The 21,378-nt window shown below is 39.0% G+C and overlaps 1 protein-coding gene across 1 annotated transcript in view; it reads right to left on the reverse strand.

Annotated features, from left to right (window-relative positions):
* The window catches only part of CDH2 (cadherin 2), a 208,764-nt gene that overhangs the window by 17,371 nt on the left and 170,015 nt on the right, over nt 1-21,378 (reverse strand). The window contains exons 12-14 of the mRNA XM_045527200.1: nt 18,444-18,677; nt 17,916-18,149; nt 15,829-15,968 (exon numbers count right to left, since the gene is read on the reverse strand). Coding sequence (XP_045383156.1) covers nt 15,829-15,968; nt 17,916-18,149; nt 18,444-18,677 — 608 coding nt within the window. The remainder of the gene's footprint in view (nt 1-15,828; nt 15,969-17,915; nt 18,150-18,443; nt 18,678-21,378) is intronic.

The following is a 21,378-nucleotide window of genomic DNA, read 5'->3' on the forward strand; positions in this document are numbered from 1 at the left end:
ATTCTGACATAACCATTTGCTGCAGTCTATAGCAGCTCTCTCCTTTGGACAAGGACAGCATCTCCTTCTGGCCTGCTCGCTCTTTAATGTGTACATAACACTTATATGGCAGCGTACTAATTTATAGTTCTTTTTCTTTTGATAGCCTCCTGCTACTATCTCTTAAGAACCAGAGAGCAGTGGTAGTCTTAAAACTTATTTGGTCCTGTTGAGTCCTTTGACATCAATGTGTCATGTCCATAGAAAGTTCTCATTTAAAAAAAAAGTGTTAAATATAATCTCAACAATGATATGCATGCCAGGTATCAAAAGAGTAGCCAATTTAAGGAATATGACTTGAATAATATTATACTCCATAGTAGTAATTAACAATGGGGAAGAAGAGAAAGACCCCTGGTCCCATCACTGAGAACCACTGCCCCCATAATGATGGAAACCTATTAAATTCCTTAGTATGATGGTTTCGACAAAGAGGCAGAAAACCACTGATTTGTAGGAAGCTAGAAATTGGGTTAAAGCACATGGTTTAGAGTTTTTCTGTGATGGTTTCCCCTTCTCTATTGCAAATATGGGATTTAAAAATCAGATGGTGATAGAGAATGCGTGGAAGTGTCATCTGGTCCCAGGGATGGGTTTTTCTGTCAACATCCATCTGTGTTATATGGCAAAAGTCCTGACCTGAGGGTCCAATTTTAGACTTTTTGATAAAAGGTCGCCCTATGCAAACCTCCTAAATTATACATCTTTACAATCCCATAATGATTTACTTAAACACACAAATTATACCATGTAGGATAAGAATTATAAAGAGAATTACAGAGACTAAAAATATTCTCAAGGTCATTGAGTTCATGGCCTTACTTCTGAAGATTATAAGCAATCCAACAAGAAATCTTTATTTGGCTCCTGAAACTCTAGAGAAAATAGTGGGTCTGAAAATTCTCTCATGATTGCCAACCTTTACAATGTTAAATTCCCAAAGAAATTTAATTTTCAAATAAAGGCCCAGGAAAACCTTAGTTTTAACAATGTTTGGAACGTGTGTTAATTGGCAATGATCATTAAAAGTAGGCAGGAATTAGAGTTTTGAGAATACTAACATTGCAAATAACTTTTTTTTTTTTTTTGGTCTATGATTTAAAATGTTTTAAGGGTGATTTAATTCTGGGAGAGTTTAAGAAGTTAGCAGCTAAAGCTCTGATTCTAGCTTTTTTCTTGCTACATTCCACTGATTTGCAATGATTTATAATTGGTTCAGAAAAATGATGCCAGGGATCTACCTTACGGCATTTGGCTATGTTACAATAAAATAAAATACTGTGTCAGTATAAATTAAAATTCTGGAATCCCAGGCAAATGTTTCCAAAAACTACACCACACATTGAATCTACAGAATCACACAATCGGCCCGTTTCAGGGAGTGATGCAAACGTGCACTTACCAGTTCATAAGTATTTACCGAATGACTACTGGTGCCAGATGTCATTTTTAGGCCTGAGAGCATGAAAGAAGGAGCTCCCTTATCTGGTGCTCATCATCCACCAGGAATTTCACTAGGTACCTTCCCATGTGCTATCTCACATAATCCAAACAGAAACCCTTCCAAGTGGGTGTCATTGCTCCCACTCTATTGATTGCTGCAGCTCAAAGAGGTTAATGATTTGACCAAGGTCACAGGTTCAGTTAAGCAGTGTCAAAGGATAAACCAGAGACCACCACAGCAAGCAAAATAAACAGTCAAAAAGCTGTAGCTTTTGGTCATTTGCTAGTGAAAAGAATGCCCCAAATAGCCAAAGGTGAAAACATCAGGGGTTTTAAATGCTGGAAGGAAGAATTTAAGGTGGTTAAGGTGGTTATGCCAATTTGGCATTGGGCTCTAGCACTCTGGATATGATGAGTTCTTAGGTCTGTGCACAGTTGGTAAAATAAGACTCACTGTTGTTTAGACAGGAAAACTCTTCGCTTAGGCCCAGCAAGGGTCTGGCAGATGGAAGAGGGGTAGGGCACGCAAAGTTCATGTTCCTTTATCAGCCTCCACTGGATAGGACAGTGTTGAAACACAAGAGAGTTTTGTTATCTCCCAGGCATGGGCTGGTACGAGTGGAAAAGTTTCCTTTAACAGTAGCAAAGGCAAGTACCTTCAAATTCCCATATAGATAAGGTGAACATTCTTAACGTTTCACGACGGGATGACAGAGAGAAATAAAAACACTCACATGAAAGCCAATGCACGAAATTCCTAAGGAAAAAAAAAAAAAAGGATCTGGAAAAAGCTGACTGTGGCACTGGCAAGAAACTCTTCAGAGGGACACAAAAAGGAATGGAAGGCAGAAGAGAAGAACATTATTATCTCTCCCTCTATTGCTCCTGGCATTGAAATAATTGAATAAAATAGTGATAAGGTGTCAACACATTACCATGCAACTGCTGACAAGTAAGTCAAATACCCTGGCAAGCTTTATGTAAATTACATTACGACCTGATTTTCTTCCAAGCGAAATATAGTTATGACGGTAACTATCTACACAGGCGAAATGATGTGGAAAGCTAAGTAGATTCTATGGATTATTACAGTCCCCCCAAATAAAAGATTTGCTAAAAGCTTTTCTGGATTGAATCACAAACTTAATAGAAATAAAATAACTTGGGGACTTAAAATATACAGATGGAGGCCCCGCATTCTCTATTTTCATATACATTTTAATCTCACTGGTAGCCAGTTTTCCACTTTCCATAAGGGAGGTGGCCGCGTCCCCCAAGAAGGGGGAACACAGTCATTGTTTCTGGCCCCGTGGCTCACTGTTTCTGTTGTGCCGTCACAGTTCCTTTTAAAATGCTACCTGTTTTCAGAATTGTGAATGAGCTACAGGCTCATTCTTTGGTGTAAAATTATGCTTCTATGTTAGAAAGTGGGACTGTTGAAATCTTATCACAACTTATTTCTCATTGTAAAATGATGGCTTATTCTTTTAGAAAAATGCAACAAATATACAATTCAATTCAATTTGATTGCACAAATATTTTCTTAAGCATCTCTTGGGACACAGATTCAGTTACTGGCCTCATAGAGCCTTTAGTCTAATGTCTTTTAAAAGGACACATTTAAAAATAATAGAAGCTTAATATAATATCTAAACTATTACAAAAAAATATGGGAAGTGAAGGTGTAAGTAGCTATGAAGTAGGTACTGCTGGAAGAATGGGAGATGTGCATACACAGAGCCTTTGGGATTTTATGAATTTTCTGAAATCTGAAATATCTTTTTTCTCCTATTGTTGGTGATTTCCCATTCTTTCCATGCAATCTAGTTACAGCCCTATAAAAATGAACTCATTTCTTAACCCTTCCAAGCATTGCGGGTCTTGGGAGACAAAAGTATAGGCATCTAAATGCATGATGAGTTCTACGTTTTCACCTTAAGCTCCTACTTCTTTCTCCTTACCAAAAACAACATGTCATCAATCGGATGATGTTCAAAGTCATTCTATCTCAGTATGACCTACTATTTGATCTTGGAGGAAACATAAAAATAGGCCATGGAGAAACGACAACATTTGGTTGGGAATATGGCTGCAGAGAATCAAAATCCTTCCCTAGTTTATGACATATCACTTAGGGAATTCCCAAAGAATATTTTTCATTTGAAGATAAATTTACACATAAAATCGATACAGCAAAGGGAATATAACATTTAATTTTTAAAAATGAATTCTGAAGTCAGAGTACCTTGATTCAAATCCTGGCTCCATCATATTTTAACCGTGTAACCCTGAACAGATTACATAAATTTCCTGTGCTGACCTTAGTAGTATTCAACCTTTGATACAATGGAATGTTAGTCAGCCTTAGGAAAGAAGGAAATTCTGACACATGAAAGAACCTTGAAGATGTTGTGCTAAGTGAAATAAAACAAACACACATACAATAGGACAAAATCGTATGATCCCACTTACATGAAGTACCTAGATTAGTGAAATTCAGAGAGGGAGAAAATAGAAACATGTTTGCCAGGGACTTGGGGGAGGAATGATGAGCTAGTGGTTAAGGGGTACCAAGTTTCTGTTTAGGATGATGAAGAAATTCTGGAGATGCATAGTGGTGATGGTTGCACAACACTGTGAATTAGCTTAATGCCAAAGAGTTGTACGCTTAAAAATGGTTAAAATGGCAAATTTAATGTTATGTGCATTTTACCACAATTAAAAATAAAAGCATACATCTATTAAAAAATAGTATTCAACATTTGGCCAAAAAAGCTCATGAGGACTCCATTAAATGGCATAAGACTATAAAAAGGTTCAACAAACTTTTTTCTGTAAGGGCCAGATAGTAAATATTTTAGGCTTTTTGGGCTACACAGTCTCTCACAATATTTCAATTCTGCTGTCACTGAAGCATGAAAGTAGCCACAGACAATATGTACACAATGGGCAAGGTGCATGGCTGTGGCCCAATAAAACTTTGTTTATAAAAATGTGCAGTTCCTGGATTTGCCAGCTGGTGGAACATTGGCCTACAGCATGTTAGCAACTTAGCTTTCTTCCCCAAAGTGCTAATACATACTTGGCATTCCAATTTTTATTATTGTTATTACTAGGATACTGATAACTATTTACCCCCCTAAAACTAAACATAGTAAACTTATAATTAGCCAGGAAAAATGAATATTAAAATAAATTACATAATATATTATGTTCATTCACATGGAGTGACAAGAATAGCAAACAAAAGAGTAAATCATGTGCATATTAAAAATACTTAGTAACCAGGAGCGAATGGATGCCAACTAGTTCAGAATACATGTTATCTATCTACAGCCTACCAATATATGTCATCGGGCCACAAATGTTTTGAAAATAGCATACAAAAAGGGAAGGACAATGTACTAACCCAGTCCGTGGTGAAACTTTCTTTTTGTGAAATCAGTATAGTTCTCTCAATAACTAATATATACTAGTGTTTGCAGGTTGATAAAAATGGATGAATAACTTGGGAACATCATTTAACAGAGTGTGCTTTAGCCAACAGTAAAAATGTTTAAAGTGGTCTCCACAGTTATGTCCAGAATTCAACCATCTGTTCGTTTGCTTATAGAGCAGAATGATTTTGTAAAACAATTATTTCAAGGAATCAAATATACCATGGTTGAATTATACAGCTTCATCCTGGGCTTGGCTGACCACACAGGCTGGTTCCTGAGATTGGCAGGAAGTTCACAGAGATCCTCTGGCTCAAGCAGAGATCTCTTGTCTCAAGAAAGTAGCTGGTTTGGTTTCAAGGGGCTTTCTTGTATCTGTGCCCCTTCTCTCTGTCTAGGCATGCTACCTGGATTTTAGATTTTACTTCCTGTTATCCAGATTGTATACCCAGATTTTTTTGCAAAGTATCTTGGCTTCTCAGATTGCTTCTCCAGAGTTTAACTTTGTTAATGTCGAAATGTGGTCAATTTTGCTAGCTTAATCAATTAATTGTGTCTTAGCCTTTGCCAATTCTAAAGTCAGTTTACCAGTGGTCATTTAATAAACTGTGGCCAGGCACCTAGCCTAGCTGGCCTTCCCCAGTAACACCTGCCTGCTAATAGACCAGCGAGACTAAATAAAACACCTATCATATGACCTCCAGCACAGTGCATAAGAGCTTGAACTCTCCAGCCACAGAGACCTGGGTTTTAAAGCTAGATGCATAGCAGTGTCTCCTTCATAGGTTGTCAGGAACACTATAAGGACACACGAACTAAGAGCAGAGCAAAGTGCCTGACACAGAACAAGTAATGAAGGCCAGCAATTATGAATGGTATCATTTCCTGAAGACATCAGAGATCTCAAAGGATGAAAATAAAGTTATCAGGGGTGTACTGATTCAGTTAACCCTACAGACAGAGTTGCAAACTAAGTCAGAGATTCAGGAAGAAGGTCAATGCAGTTCAACTAACATTCTATGAGCGCCTTCCAGGGGCCAATTATCCTAGATACTGAAATAAAAAATGAATATGACAAGTCCCTGCCCTTATAAAGCTTAAGGTCAGGACCAGGACTAGACACAAAAACTCAAAATGGAGGTAGACAGGGATGCTGTGGGAGCACAGAGCAGAGACACTTGATTAGGCCTGGGACCCTAAGACAAGATGTCTTGAGATTAATCTTGATGACTAAATAGAATTAGACAGGGGAAGGCAGGGAACAAGTCAAGAAAGTGTGAAATAGCATGGTATGGGCGTAGAAGTTCAGGCAGTCCAATCCTACTGCAGTTTAAAATGCAAAGTGGAGGGGTAATGAGAGGAGAAATTACGTCATCGAACTTCAAAGTCCCCATTCCTAAAAGCCAAATCCCAGGTCATAGAACTGTGGGTTCTTACCCCACCTCAGGCACCTGCACTCTGCCGAGTGTGCTTTCTGTGTCAAGACTCTAGGGATCTCATCTACTTAAATACTGAGATTACTTTACACAAATCACATAAAAAATAAATTTCAGTTTTAAAAAATCCAATGGATACTCATACAGCAATTACAGGGGAGAACTTCTGGGTTCTGGAAACCTAGCCTGTTAAAAGGAACTCCTATGATGACTCCATTTATCATGAAACTATATGTGATTCCTTACATGCACCGGTGCTGGACTCTGATCAAGAAGACTTTACTATCACAGAAAGTACTGGAAGCTTTCTCCAGATAAAGGAGAGCTGCCCTCCCTGGTTTCTGGGGAGCTTTATGTACTATTTGGCATGCCCATGTAGTGTCTGGCTTTCTGAGTTGCTACCTACCTTATCCCTCTGTGTCCACGGACCTGCTACCCTCTGGCTTCCAGGGATGGGTCAGAACAATGCCACCCATTGTGGGTGGGGTAATGCTGTTCTCACAGAATCTCCAAAAAGAGTTTCTGAACTCAAGTATCTAACTCAGGGGTGGTAGAAACTTCCAGCTCATCTCTGAAGCCATTTATCCTTTTTAGGGACAAAGGGAACTGGGAGTGAAAGTGCCACTTCTGGGGCCTGGCCTATAAATCATCCTCCGTGCCCTGCTGTCATTGAGTAATTGCATATACATATGGCTAGAATGACCTTGGAAGTCACATGTGGAAGACTGGAGAGCCACTGACACCCTTGCTCCTTGAATGACTGTGTGGAGTGGAGCAGACCTCCCTTCTCCACCCCAAATGCCCAAGACCTGAAACCAAATTACTGTAAGTAAGCAAGAAAAACATTGCAACTAGACTAACATTTCTATTCACTGAAATAGAATTTGTTACAGCAGCTAGTCTATTTTAACTAATATATCTGGCTAAATATATTTCTGTGGCTAATCCTCCCTCTCTCTTATCCCAGTACTGTAGAAAACTAGCCTAGAAATCTACCTCTCCCTTGTGGAATCTGTTTTTGTTAATCTAAAGCCTAATTATTAATGCATAATTTAATCAGGGTCTGCAAAAAATAAGTATCTATAAAGTACAGACTAACAATATAGATCAATAAATAATAAAGCTAGTATGACGCAAAAAAAAAAATGTACTGGAACATGATTGCCCTGCTTAAAAAGACAGAGCCTCTCTTTTGTTTCCAATAATTGTTATGTTGTAAGAATGCAGGCCATGTTTCCAGATCTTTCCGTTTTTTGAAAGGATTGGGAATCAAGAATTTTATGTGACTATTGTCAGTTTTTGAACTCTGCAAGTTAAATAAAACACAGCCATGGACTGTGTATGAAAAGATCCCCAGTTGGTGAACTGTTACTTTAAAGTGACACAGAATCTATGTTTCAGACATGTCTCCCAAACTATCTGGGTTGGTATTAGACACTGCTGTGGTCTGAATGTTTGCGTCCCCCCAAAACTCACATGTTGAAATTTAACCCATAGTGCGACAGTATTAAGGTTGGGAGCTAGGTGGGGTGGGGCATGCCTGTAATCCCACCATTTGAGAGGCCGAGGCAGGAGGATCGCTTGGGGCCAGGAGTTGGAGACTAGCCTGAGCAACATAGTGAAACCTCCTACCTTTACAAAATAAATTAAAAAGTTAGCTAACCAGGTGTGGTGGTGTGTACCTGTAGTCCCAGCTACTCAGGAGGCTGAGGTGGGAGGATCGCTTGAACCCAGGAGTTTGAGTCCAGCCAGGGCAACATGGAGAGACTTCATCTCAAAAAAAAAAAAGAAAAAAGAGTTGGGGCCTTTAGGAAGTGATTAGGTCATGAGGGTGGAGCTCTAACAAATGGGATTAGTGCCCTTATAAATAAGACCAAGGAAGCCTATCTGCCCCTTCCACTATGTGAGGACACAGAAAGAAGGTACTGTGCATGAAGCACAGAGTGAGCCCTAACCAGACACGGAATCTGCTGGTGTCTTGATCTTGGACTTCCCACCATTTAGAATTGTAAGAAATAAAACTGTGTTGTTTATACGTTAGCTGCTTTATGGCATTTTGTTATAGCAGCCCAAACTATGGAGGTACTTTCTGTGAGAGTTCAGAACCATCTCAGATGCCAAAAAGAACTAGGCCCCGGTCAGTCTCTAAAACTTAAAAAGCCAATTCAAGCAGAGTCCTCTCAGTCCTGGAATGTGAACCTTACAGTGTTTACTGAGCCTAGGAGGTGCTGGGCCTTGTCCGAAGAGACTGAGAGAAGACAGAGCCCACTGTGACGGTGCCCTCAGCGACTGCAGTGAGTCTGAGAAGACGGACCAGTGGGTCACATGGGCTACGAATCCAAGAGTGATCAAAAGAAAACTGACCTGGAACCTTTACGTAGCCGCTCAGCCTCCTGTCGTGACCTGCTCTGCTCAGTGTCAGCTTCAGTCTCTGACCAGTTAACTCTGCCTGTGGAGGCAACAAGCTCTGATCCCTCACGGCTGGGATTACTCCCCTGGGCCCTTTGTGGTCTAAAGGGTCCTAGTGTCTGCTGATAGTCACTTGCAAAACCACCCAACATGAAGAGCAGCACCTCCTTTCATGGATCAAGAGTTCTCACAACAGGCCAAGGTCTTGGGAATGGTACATTTTCAAGGCCGAATTCTGAGAGCAGAGGAAGCTGCTGGGTCTACTTTGAGGATGGGAGAGCCTTCTGGTGGATTCAGGCGGCTTCCTGAAAGTCAGTGTTTTCTTTGCCTGGTTGAGCATGAGCTTTGCCAAGCGTGGGATACGATATTGTAGACACCATCTTCTTTGGATTCAGACAGACAAGGATTTAAACTCCATTTTGCTATTTTCCATAAACTAAGATAAAATCATCAGCCCCCTAGCCGACTGGCTGGACCCCCTCTTGGCCAAGAAGACCCCCGAAAACCTTAAAGCTGAGTTTCTGGCCATGAGGAAAGGGGAGGTCAGACATATCTAGTTATGTCCTGTCCCTTTTTGGAGTTATTCTTTGTAACAGTAAGATACGAAATCATTAACAGGCCTAAGGGCATGTAAGACAGAGGTTAAACCACACCTGCAAGTCATCAATTTACTTAATAGATCACTTGAGTGTCAATATGTGTCCATATCTGATGGCTTGTCTCTGATTAACAGACATCCTTATCTTAACTTAAAACATTCCAAACCTTTAGACAAAGCTTCATTTTTTTAACCAATTACAACTCAAAGAATCTTTAAACCCACCTATAACCTGTAAGCCCCCAGCCCGAAAATGTCCTGCCTTTTCGGGCTCAACCAATGTAGGCCTTCCATGCATTGATTTATGATTTTATGTGTAATTACTGTCTCCCTAAAGTGTACAAAACCAAACTGTAACCCAACCATGGGGACCACTTGCTCAAGGCTTCTTTGGCATGGCTGTCCAAGCCATGGTCACAGATATTCAGCTAAGAATAAACCTCTTTAAATTATTTTACAGAGTTTGGGTTCTTTACTGTTGACATTTCTAACAATATATGCCTATTTTGCTGTACAACTGTGAAGGGCAAATAAAATAATGTATTTAAAGCACTTAGTACAGTGCCTAATCCATAGGGCACACCAAACAATAGCTTTTGCTATTATTATAGAGAAAGATGCTGCTTAGTGTTAGGTGATTTCAGTAGACGTTTTCAAAGTCAGTGTTGTAAACAGAATACACACTTGATAAATGTTTAATAATCAGAATAATCGTAATGAAGCCTAAGCTTTAAAGAGCAGGAAGCTAACAGTTTCTGTTTCCTATCCTGGGACTAAAAGGAGATGGTCCCAGGGAAAGTGACCTGTATTGTACATTCACCCGGATTTTCTTAGTGACGCTGATGTGGAAAGAACAAGATGCAAAAATCACTGAAAGTGACAGTGTATCTGCAACCAACCACATTGGCCAAAAGGACACTGAAGGACATTTACTAATGAGGGTAATCAAACTTGTCTTACTAACCAGCAAAAGCCCTGCTGCTTACAGCAGTGAAGCAGATAAAGAAGGAACCTCACCCTCTGAAAAGAGAGTGGATATTATACTAAAAGGCTCTAATAAAAGCTCCACAGGCTCTAATAAAAGTCTACTATACACAAGATAAGAAAAACAGATATAGAGATTGTCCTCCTTTTCTTCCTCCCTCCCTCCCTTACTTGGTTCTTTCCTTCCTTTTCCATTCTTGTTTTGTTAAAGAAATTAGCAACCTGTACACCTTGGCATACAACTTAAACAGCTAGGGATGCTAACCAAAGGCAGAGAAGATAAGACCTACTCCCTTAAAGGACAGCTTTGCTTTGTTTTCCTTCTAATCAGTTAGCTGCTGGTAAGAAGGATATTTTGTCTTAGCAGGACGAATAAGAATCCTGGCTAAATCAGCTTCAGGCTAATCTTCTTGAGACTGCTGCTATAGACCTGCCCTTGCTGTAATCACAGTCATTACCAGGCATCCATCAACAACCTAAACTGACTCTTATGAGACTTGTCCAACCTTTAAAGCTGGATAAATAAAACGTGGTTAATTTTTACAATGGAATACTATTCAGCAACGGCAAAAATGATTCTTTGAGGCTGTCCAGCTGAGACATGAAGGAGACCAGACCAGTGCCTGGTATCACAAGCCATGTTCACCTACCAAAGCCCAATCCCTATCCACACCTTAAGGTAACACACATGTTCGGTAAAATACCAGCATGTGTGTAATAAAAATCGCCTCAAACTTGTCCAGAACACAGCATGGCACCAGTCCCACTTCTAAGATCCATTGTTGTAAGGAGATAATATTTTCAAGAAACTAATGAAAATTATGAATCATATTCCATTGCCAAAAAGGCTTACTGCATACTACAAAGAAATAAAATTTCTAACAGGGAGCTACATGTGAATCATGGAAAATAAATACAGTGTATTTCATAAAGCTGAACTCAAACACTGACTATGATTTTAAGAATGAAAGCGATAACATATTTAGAAAATGAACTCCTTGGATTAAATATACTGCAAACATAAGATAATTAAATAAATGGTTTCTTTTTATTAAGGAAAAAAAAGTAAAAGAAGATCTGCTAAAAATCTCAAAAAAAAAATCTTGATGAATATAGTCACAGAAACTTACCCTATCAGATATCAAGACATTAAAAAGCTACAGTAATTTAAAGAACATAGGATTGGCCCAAGAATAGACAAATAGAACAGGTAGCATCGCACAGAGCATCAGGCAGCTAAACCCACAGAGGCCACATATACAATCACCTGCTTTATGACAATAAACCACTGCAGTGCAGTAGTGAAGGGTTACCTTTTTAAAAGGTGGTGCTGGATATTCATAAAGAAAACTAAAGTCCTGATCCACATTTTATGCCAAATGAAAAATCAGTTACAGACAGATTATAGACTTAATATGATAAGTAAAACAAAAAGGCTTCAAGGAGATAATATGAGGATAAATTTTGGAGGAGGAGATTCATTACTTTGGGGCAAAGTTTTTTTTCTAAATTAGGATACAAGATCACTAACCATAATGGGAAAAAACTGATAAACTGGATAACATTACAACTAAAAACTTCTGTTCATCTGAGGACATTAAGACAGTAAAAAAGAATGAGAGAAAATATTTACAATACGTTTAACTGACAAATAACTCATGTCCATAATAAATTAGGACCTCTACAAATCAATAAGACAAAGACAGACAACCCAATAGGAAAGCAGAAAAACAGGCTGAACAGAAATCTCATGAAAGAAAATATCAAAAGGCTAAATAAGTCATCAGGAATATCCTAATTAAATCGTAATTAGACTCACATCAACAGAGTGGCTAAAGTTTAAAAAGACTGAAAGAAATCCAAGTGCTAGTGAAGACGAGAATGTGGGGCAGTTAGAACTTACGTACACAACCGTGGGGAGGGGTGGGATCAACTGTACAATCACTTTAGAAAACTGGTAGGAGCCCATACACACACCCCACAACCTAGAAATCCAATTCCTGTGCACACACCAGCAGAAATGCACCAGAAAAATGCACAAGAATGTTCATAGCAGTTTTATCGATGATACCCCAACTGGATAAACTCCAAGGTTCAAGTGTAATAGAACGCATAACTAAAATGTGGTTAATTCTCACAACAGAATACTATTTGGCGATGGCAAAAATGACCTACTTCTGTAGACGACACGGATGACTCTCACAGATAGAATGGTGAGTAACAGAAGCCTACATAAAATTTACATAAAATGTATTTACATAAAATTCAAAAATAGGGAATGCTAATCTACAGTGATAGGAATAAAAAGGACTGGTTACTTCTGGCAGAGGGCATGCTGCCTGTTGCGGGAGACAACGGAAGCATCTATGGAGCTGGAAATGTTCTTTGCTGGTATGAGTGGTGGTTACGGTCTTGTGTTTAAGAGGAAGCCTTCTGCTTCTGGTTGGGATCTGGAAAGTCAGGAGACATTTTCATACTCTAACACCAAAGAACAAACTGAGGCTAAGAACAAAATGAGGCCTAACTAAATGAAAATACAGAAACCGACAGCCATTTTTAAGAGAAAGAAGCCACATACTGCTCTTATTCCCAGAGGAGGAGAAAGAGGAAGAAGAAAAATATCTGCCACTAAAATCTATGAAGACAAATCAGCTATACTTTGAAGGAAACATATTCGCCATAAGTGGGCCGGCTTGAGAAATTCACATCCTAAGGGTATCTTCCACCAACTCTTTCCCACGGACCTTCCCTACTGTCTGAGGGGGTACACCAAAGGCTGGGTGCAGGGCCGAAGAGCTGTGATGCTAAGGAAGAAGTTTAGATTTGATGAATTCCAGAGAGCGGATGGGGGTGTAACAGCAGAGACAAGACAGCTGCAAGGAAGCACTTGCAGGATGGAGGTAAGTGAGGGTAGTGGCCTTGGAGACTGGAATAAGTGAATGGATTTTGCATGAACCGCTTTAGGGGTAGCGGAGACAGAGCCCTTAGTGTAGCATTCCTACACCACACACTTTATTCCATTGTTATGAGGTAAAGATTAGATGCATAAAAAGCCCATTATGTAATTTTGTCACAATTGTCTATAATGAGAAGCACATATGGAAATCACAGTAGAGGATGGGAGATGGGCAGAGGCTCTGGATCGAGACCAAAATGCCATCAAAGAACCAGGGGGCTACAAAAAGATACTACGGGAAGATCAGTACCAAATACAAAAAAAACAAAAAAAATTATACCCATAAAAGAATACAGAGAAGGTTCTAGAAAAAGCCTTGGACTATTGGGGAAGTGGGTAGGAAACAGCATATTCACGCTCAAGAGTTTAGTTGGGGGCAAAACAAACAAGCAAACAAAACAAAACAAAACAAAACCAAAAAAAAAACCCTTTAGAGATCAGGAAAAGAAGAAGTTGAAGACATATGATGATGATTTTAACAAATCTTGTAATAGGTAAGTTTTACCACTTGATTTCAAGCCTCAGTGCAAGTGGATAAAGTCAATAAATGAAATGTCTTTCTTAAAATAACTGCAACAATAAAGACTTATCAAACAATTTACTGAAGGGATTGGTAGGGAGAAAGAAGAAAGATTAAACTAGTCTAGTCCCTAAGATGTTGAGAACTGTCTTGGTTCTTGTCCCTCCGGGCCTCCAATTTTGTGCAGCATCCAGTAATTATTAGCGTCTCTCTAGTTATCACCATTTTTACTGAAGCTGCATTGAGTCGCATTTAGGTTTCTGCCTTGAATATTATGCATAATGACATGAAAAATAAAGTACGGGAAGAAAAAGATTTATGAGAGAATGTGATCAATATATGTTTGTTGATCTTGAACAAAGCCTAGAAAAGTGAAAGGATAGATTAATTGAAGGATTAATCCAAACATGAACTTTAATGGTCAAAGACATCTATAAGCAAAACACTCTGAAGTATATTTATAGAACCACTTTAATTAGTCCGTATTCAAAACAGCTCTACACACACAAGTCAAGTTTCAATATATTTTAAATATGCATCTTTTCTAAATGAGACAGTTGAGGTATTATAAACCAAGCACAGGCGCTGGAATCAGAACATGAGGCCCGAGTCCTGGCTCTGCCTGTTGAAAACTCTGAAAGCAAATCACACAACTTTCCGCAGATGTAAAATGGAAAACTCTAACGGGCTGCCACGAAGATTAAACGATAATAGGTGTGAATGTGCTTTGTAAAACAAAAAGGGATATATCATTTCCTCAAGGAGTGCAGGAGAAAAAATACATTCACGAAAATTTGCTTTTATTTAATTAACAGCCTTATCACTAATGTCTACATAGGCACTTAAGATGGAGTACATTTTAATTTCCTGATAATGATGCAAAACCCAAGAATTCTGGGTTCTTTTTCAGCCTATTATCCCTGACGTTTGCATTAGTAAGTAGAAATGATATAACTATCAAATGTATCTTAAAAATTACCTGTCATAGCGATTTCTCATGGACTATATTACTGTCTTCCACAAAATTTCAAGAGGGACTATATCACAGTAGTTAATTCAGGCTGTAACGTCTGACAGACCTGCATTCAAATGCTGCATCTATTTTATGACTTTGTAGAAGCCAGCCTGGGTTTTCTATTATAAAAGTGGAAACGATTCACAGCACTAATGCAACAGGTTTCAAAGAGTTAAGAGATAGCAGCACTTAACGTACTCAGCAGAATGCCAGGCATGCAGTACAGGCCTTATAAATGTCAGCTATGATGACATCTAAAATGTTGCTTCAGAGCAGATGGAGATCTTTGTCTTCCATTTATTGGTCATTCTTATCCATGACCAAGGATGCTGTCCCATATGTATATAGTGATACTAGTGATACGGGAGCTCACATTATTTAACAGCCGGAAGGCAATTTTGACATCTACTGAACAACCACTATGAGCCAAGGTCCACGACAGACATTATAGACACAAAGATGAATCAGATGTTGTCTCTAACTTCAAATATTTCTCAAGAAAGTAAGACTCTTGAGGGAAGATGTTTGTTAATTCTGCTCACTAAGATACCTTCAGGGATTAAAATAGTGCCTGGAATACTGGATTTGCTTCTTAACCATCTGTGGAATGAACAGTATTAGTGCTTTTTCGACCACACATATAAATATCTAGATCCAATGCAGAAGCTACTTTTAGTTCTATTTTGGTTATCCAATGAAGAAAAACTGTTAAAAATGTTTTTATTAGTACAAATACAACTGGAATTGGGTTTAAATCTCAGACTCCTTGAAACAGTATTAATGATTTTCTTACAAAATAAACACAATGACATTTGGCACATTGGAAAAAAATTCAAGAAATGTGCAACTAACATAGGAAAGAATTCACCAAGTGACTGATAACAGAAAGAGAACCTGATACCATTTTCTTACTGTGCGTATTAACACTTCCTGCTATTTATTTTATATGATCGTAAAATTTCTTTTTAAAGGGATTTAAAATATTGCTCACCTGGTCTTCTTCTCCTCCACCTTCTTCATCATATTTTAAAATATTATCTCTTACATCATCTTCTGGATCAATTAAAAGTTGCTTGGCCTGGCGTTCTTTATCCCGGCGTTTCATCCATACCACAAACATCAGAACGAGGACTGAATAGTAAAAATACATAACATAACATTGTCATTTTTAAAGCCTGACCTACCTACTCATCGTATTCAACACTAATACCTCACATGGGTCCAAGGCTTGTAAAGCATCGTTCACTCTATTATCTATTTCTGGCCTCACATTGAGATAAGAGAAAGGTGGCCCAAGCACTGTTTAGGGTGTGCAGGTGCGTTCCAGTCCCTGCTGCACTGAAAACTCACTTGGTGAACGTCTCTGTCCTCTGTTTTATCACCTCCCCTTGGGGACAATAGCTTTCTCTATCTTCACTTTGACTTGCTAGAGGACAGATGCCCTTAATAGAGTGCTCTGTAAATTCTAAGGACACCAAACAGCAGTAAGTAAAATTGTCATTTGCTGTTTTATTCAGGTTGATCAGTCATCGTTATACTCCCAAATTTACAGAGGCTGGCACTTCTCCAGGGGGACAAGGCTTGCCTAGACGACTTGGGTAGTAATTTGGAACCGGGTCAGCAATTGGATCCTGAGGTTCTTTGACTCCCAGAGGCCAGCGTGGTTCTGCCTCACTATTCTGCATTACCTTCCATATCAAACTGCATGTTTCAGCAAAGAAGGCTGGGGATTCATTTCAGCACTGAAATAACATTAGGCTTTCGTGCTTTACATTTTGTGCCAGGTCTAGAACCGTAAATTTTCCCGAGAGTTGATGTTAAAATCAGCACCAATTCATTTCCCTTCAAAATGCCAAAGTCACTTCTTCATTGCTATCATCCATCACACCTAAGTCTTTCTTGATAAGATTGGCATCTATGGCACATTTCAGTTGAAACAGAAGCATGTCCCAAAGTGCACATCTATGAACAAATTCTGTCTAAAATCTGGGGGTATCAGTTTACATCCTGAAGCAAAAGATTTAATGACTCCGATTTGAGCACATTTTTATTACTGGCCATAAAAGTAAATATCCTCCTTTTAAAGCCAGATAACATGATCTCATTTGCCATTGTTCCAGGGCTAAACCTAGCAAGTGGATTATTAGTATAGCATGCAGGTTTCAAATTATAGCCAAAGTAGTCTCCACACAGGAAGTAAAAAATGCTCAGGCTTCTATAGTAATTGCTTAGAATAAAGGGACAGAATTCTAAATTACCAGAACACTTGTAAATGGAGAAAACATAAAAGAAATGGGCAACATTTTCAAGAAAGTGATTGGTGCATAGCATGATCATGCAATAAACTAAGTCCTGCTGCTATTCCACAATAAAACTCAGGGCCCAGGCAATTTATTCTTTTAACCTGCATACTTAGAAGTGGTTCCTAAAGTACTTTCCAGTGGTTAATTTTTTGCATTCCATTGAACCGAAGATTGCAAAGTACCTTAAGAAAGGAGCAATTCTTTAATCTACACTTACTCTAAAGGCAGACAATTTATTGAGCTGTGTAATCATTTCTATTATCAAATGTGCTGTATGTGAAGTACAACCTCACTATTTTACGCAGCCCTTCAGAAACAAATACCTTGACGCTCGCATGACTGGAGCAGGTTGCTGACTGCGCTTTATATGAAGGAAAGTGAAGGAAAGCAATCTACTTATTTTCCTAAATCATCAACTGTGGGCTATAAATTCATACTCAAATCATAAGATAAGTGCTCAAACTTGGGACTGTTTAACATTTTTCTATGAAAAGAGTTTGTTACCGCGCCCCAAGCAATCACCATCGGAAAAGGGTGAGAGAGCAGGCAGGAGGCCTGCTGATGAGGCTTGCTGCAAAACTGTAAGTGCCTGAAACAATGCTCAGGGGGTTTTTTCATTCTAAAGTGGGCTTGGCTGTCCCACATATGATTGGCAAGAAAATGCTCAGAGGCCAAAGAGAGTTGTGGGATTACTGTGCCAGGAGCAACAAGTGACTTTGCTGAACGTCCCAGAAGCAAGAGGAACTGAAATCTAAAAGACAGTTCAAGTACTCACTGAGCAGGATGATGATGCAGAGCAGGATGGCGATGATGGCCCCTGTGCCAAGCCCTGCACCCACAATCCTGTCCACATCCGTGCAGTCCCCGTTGGAGTCACACTGGCAAACCTTCACGCGCAGGATGGAGATATTTGATTTGGGAGGATTACCCGAATCTGTGATTATGATGGGAACTTCATAGATACCAGCTTCAAGAAATTTTATCTTTAAATTAAGCTGAGCAAAATCACCTACAGGAAAAAGGAAAAATACAGTTTGACAGTTAATACCTAACGTGATAAAAAACATGTAGCATTTTTCAGACTGTATTTACTACTTAATGGTACACATAAAGTGGATGACAACTATGTGGCATTATAAAGAACTTTTGGGCTTTAAAGGCTTTTAATATCTTATTTAAACTTTCAGTAGCTTTTAAAATATGTTTAATGAGAAGATTATGAAGCACATAAAAATTAACTTTTCATACCAGGCTTCAGAACCTCTCAATTGCACATATATCCAAATAATTAACCTGTTCTTACCATTAAGCCGAGTGATGGTCCAATTTCTCTTAATAGTCACTGGAGATAAAGGAAGATCAAAAGCAAATGGTCCAGCATTTGGATCAATGTCATAATCAAGTGCTGTAATGTTAATTGAATTGGGGTCTGGAGTTTCGCAAGTCTCTGCCTCTTGAGGTAACACTTGAGGGGCATTGTCATTAATATCAAGCAAATAGATCTGCAGCGTTCCTGTTCCACTCATAGGAGGAATTCCTTAAAAGGGAGAAAAATCACAAGCTGGTGCTGAACAGTTCTCGCCAATGAGGCTCAATTATGATGAAATTCTCAAAACTTCTTGCCCTTATCACTGTGTAACTTTGGAAAAATCTAGTTGCCACAGCATCTGGACAGACTGTTTTCAGAGCAAAGCTACTTCTTGCTTCCCTTCTAGAATGACCCTGAGCTGCCACTGCTGCTTTGCAGGAGCTGAGCATGGTGACAGAGAATGCCCCTGCTATAGGATCCCATGCCATGCTGCCCATCACTCAGGGCCTGTGCAGGCCACACTCCTCCAGAGATGCAGAACACAGGGCTCACGATCTTGTGAACCCCACTCTTTTGGTGCGGAACCAAGGCATGTGTATGAAAGAACATAAGAATACTTTTAAAGCTCTAACACAGCTACTGAAAGAGTCTCCAGACCAGTGATACTATAGTGAACCCACAGACCCTATCTTGGGAAGAAACACCATGGGGAAAAGAAATGATGTTTACTGACCAACCGACTACCTGCCTGAGAAAGTTATTAGGTTGCTCTACATAAATTATTTCATTGCAATCCCATGAAGCAGGTTTAACTACTCTTGGCCATACACTGTTAGAAGTGATAGATTGTAACTAAGGACTGGTCTGCCCCAAATCCATTCTCATTCTAGTATGAAATGTTGTCTCTAGCCCATTATATGATAATCTAGCCAAAGTGAATTGGCTTCTGCTATATTATAAATATTTAATAAATAATGATGTATACTGAAGCCCAGAGATTTAAGTGACTTATCCAAAGTCATGCAACTAGAAAGGTGAACACACACACACACACTGTCCTAAGGATGGGGATTGGGAGGAATCTCTACCAAGCTCTTTGAGGAACATGATGGTCCTGAGACCAGGGAGAGTTAAAGTGGAGGGGTACAGTGGCTGTTATAATATTCTACTACCACCACGACCACGATGACACTCTATAGTTTAAGCGGCTTTCATATTTATTATCACATTGAATATTTCTAGACTCTTACAACAACTTTACAGAATAGGCAACCAGCAAAATGATTTATCGATAATGAAACTAAGGTACAGAGAATATAAGAGCTTGCCCAATCATCAAGAAGCAGAACTGGGCCTCCAAATTCAGCCTTGCGATATAAAGTCAAGTGCAGTTGCAAAGCATCACAGCTACATAGATTTAACAGCTCACTTCTCTCCCGTATCAAATGCTCTTTTGATTAGAAAACAATCCACCCTAATGAATGAGAAATCTGGCTGTAACTCACAACCAACATACATACATATAATTTTATGGCTCTTTAAATCTCAACATCATGGTTGCAAATATATTACTTTAAGTTCCACTGTAGAGGAAAGCTACTGCTTATATTAATATTATACATGACAAAAAAGCATAACATAGATACTAATGCTATGCTTTGATGTATGATGGCAGAGGCTATTCCTACAAAGTTACAACTCTAAACATTTGAACAGGAGGCCCTCCATTAGAAAGTGTAAGAAATATTGTTTTGGCCCTGTCACCACCTAGATTTACTACAGATAATAATCTCACTGAATCTTGTTATATGGGATTTGGAAAGCTTCATTGAAATTGTTTTTATCAAAAGTATTGATAGGTAATGTTTCTCAAACTGCACATATTAACTACCAAATTGAAACCTATTTTATTATCATAGTTTAACACTAAAAATATTTTTAAATATAGATATGGGCTGGGCACGGTGGCTCACGCCTGTAATCCTAGCACTTTGGGAGGCCGAGCCAAGAGGATGGCTTGAGATCAGGAGTTCAAGACCAGCCTGAGCAAAGACCATCTCTACTAAAAATAGAAAAATTAGCTGGCTGTGGTGGAGGGCGCCGATAGTTCCAGCTACTTGGGAGGCTGAGGCAGAAGGATTGCTTGAGACCAGGAGTTTGAGGTTGCAGTGAGCTATGATGATGCCACTGCACTGTAGCCCAATGACAGAATAAGATCCTGTCTCAAAATAAAAGAAAGTATATATACATATATATATATATAAGTGATTCAATTTTGAAATAATGAACACATAATAGAAATATTTGGGTGGTTAGTTTGTACCAGGCACTGTTTTAAATGCTTTATATAGAAACCACTATATGTTCCTCAAAACATTATGATTTAGGTACTGATAACATTATCTCTATTTAACAAAAAAGGAAACCAAGAGATTTAAAACCTCATTGCCAGTCCCACAGTTAGAAAGTAGTAGAGCTAAAGTCTGGACCCAGGGGGTCAGGCAGAACTCCAGAGCTTGCACTCTTAAACACACATCACACTGAGAGCTAACCAAGTAAAATATGCCCATCACCAGGTTTACATAAGTCCCTTTTATCTTACATAGCAGAAAAAAAAGTGCTCCTCTATTAATCTCAACCAATTAAAACCCAGCAGAGACTCAGAAAGGAAAAAAAAAATAAGGTGCCAAAGTATATGTTCCAAAACCAACACCCTAAAGCTCACTAATCACTTATCTCAATTTATGCACAAAATTAAGAGTTTCCCAGCCCATGGCAGACAGAAGCAGGGAATTAGAAAAAGGAAGATTGCTAGAGACACGCATACTGATGGCAGCAAACAGACTGACTAGAAGAGACATAAAAGGACCAACTGAAAAAACACTGTGTCTTAGGGCCACTGAAGATAGACTCAAGGTATCAAGGTGTG

Source organism: Lemur catta, chromosome 16 (assembly GCF_020740605.2).
Source record: "Lemur catta isolate mLemCat1 chromosome 16, mLemCat1.pri, whole genome shotgun sequence".
NCBI lineage: Eukaryota > Metazoa > Chordata > Mammalia > Primates > Lemuridae > Lemur > Lemur catta.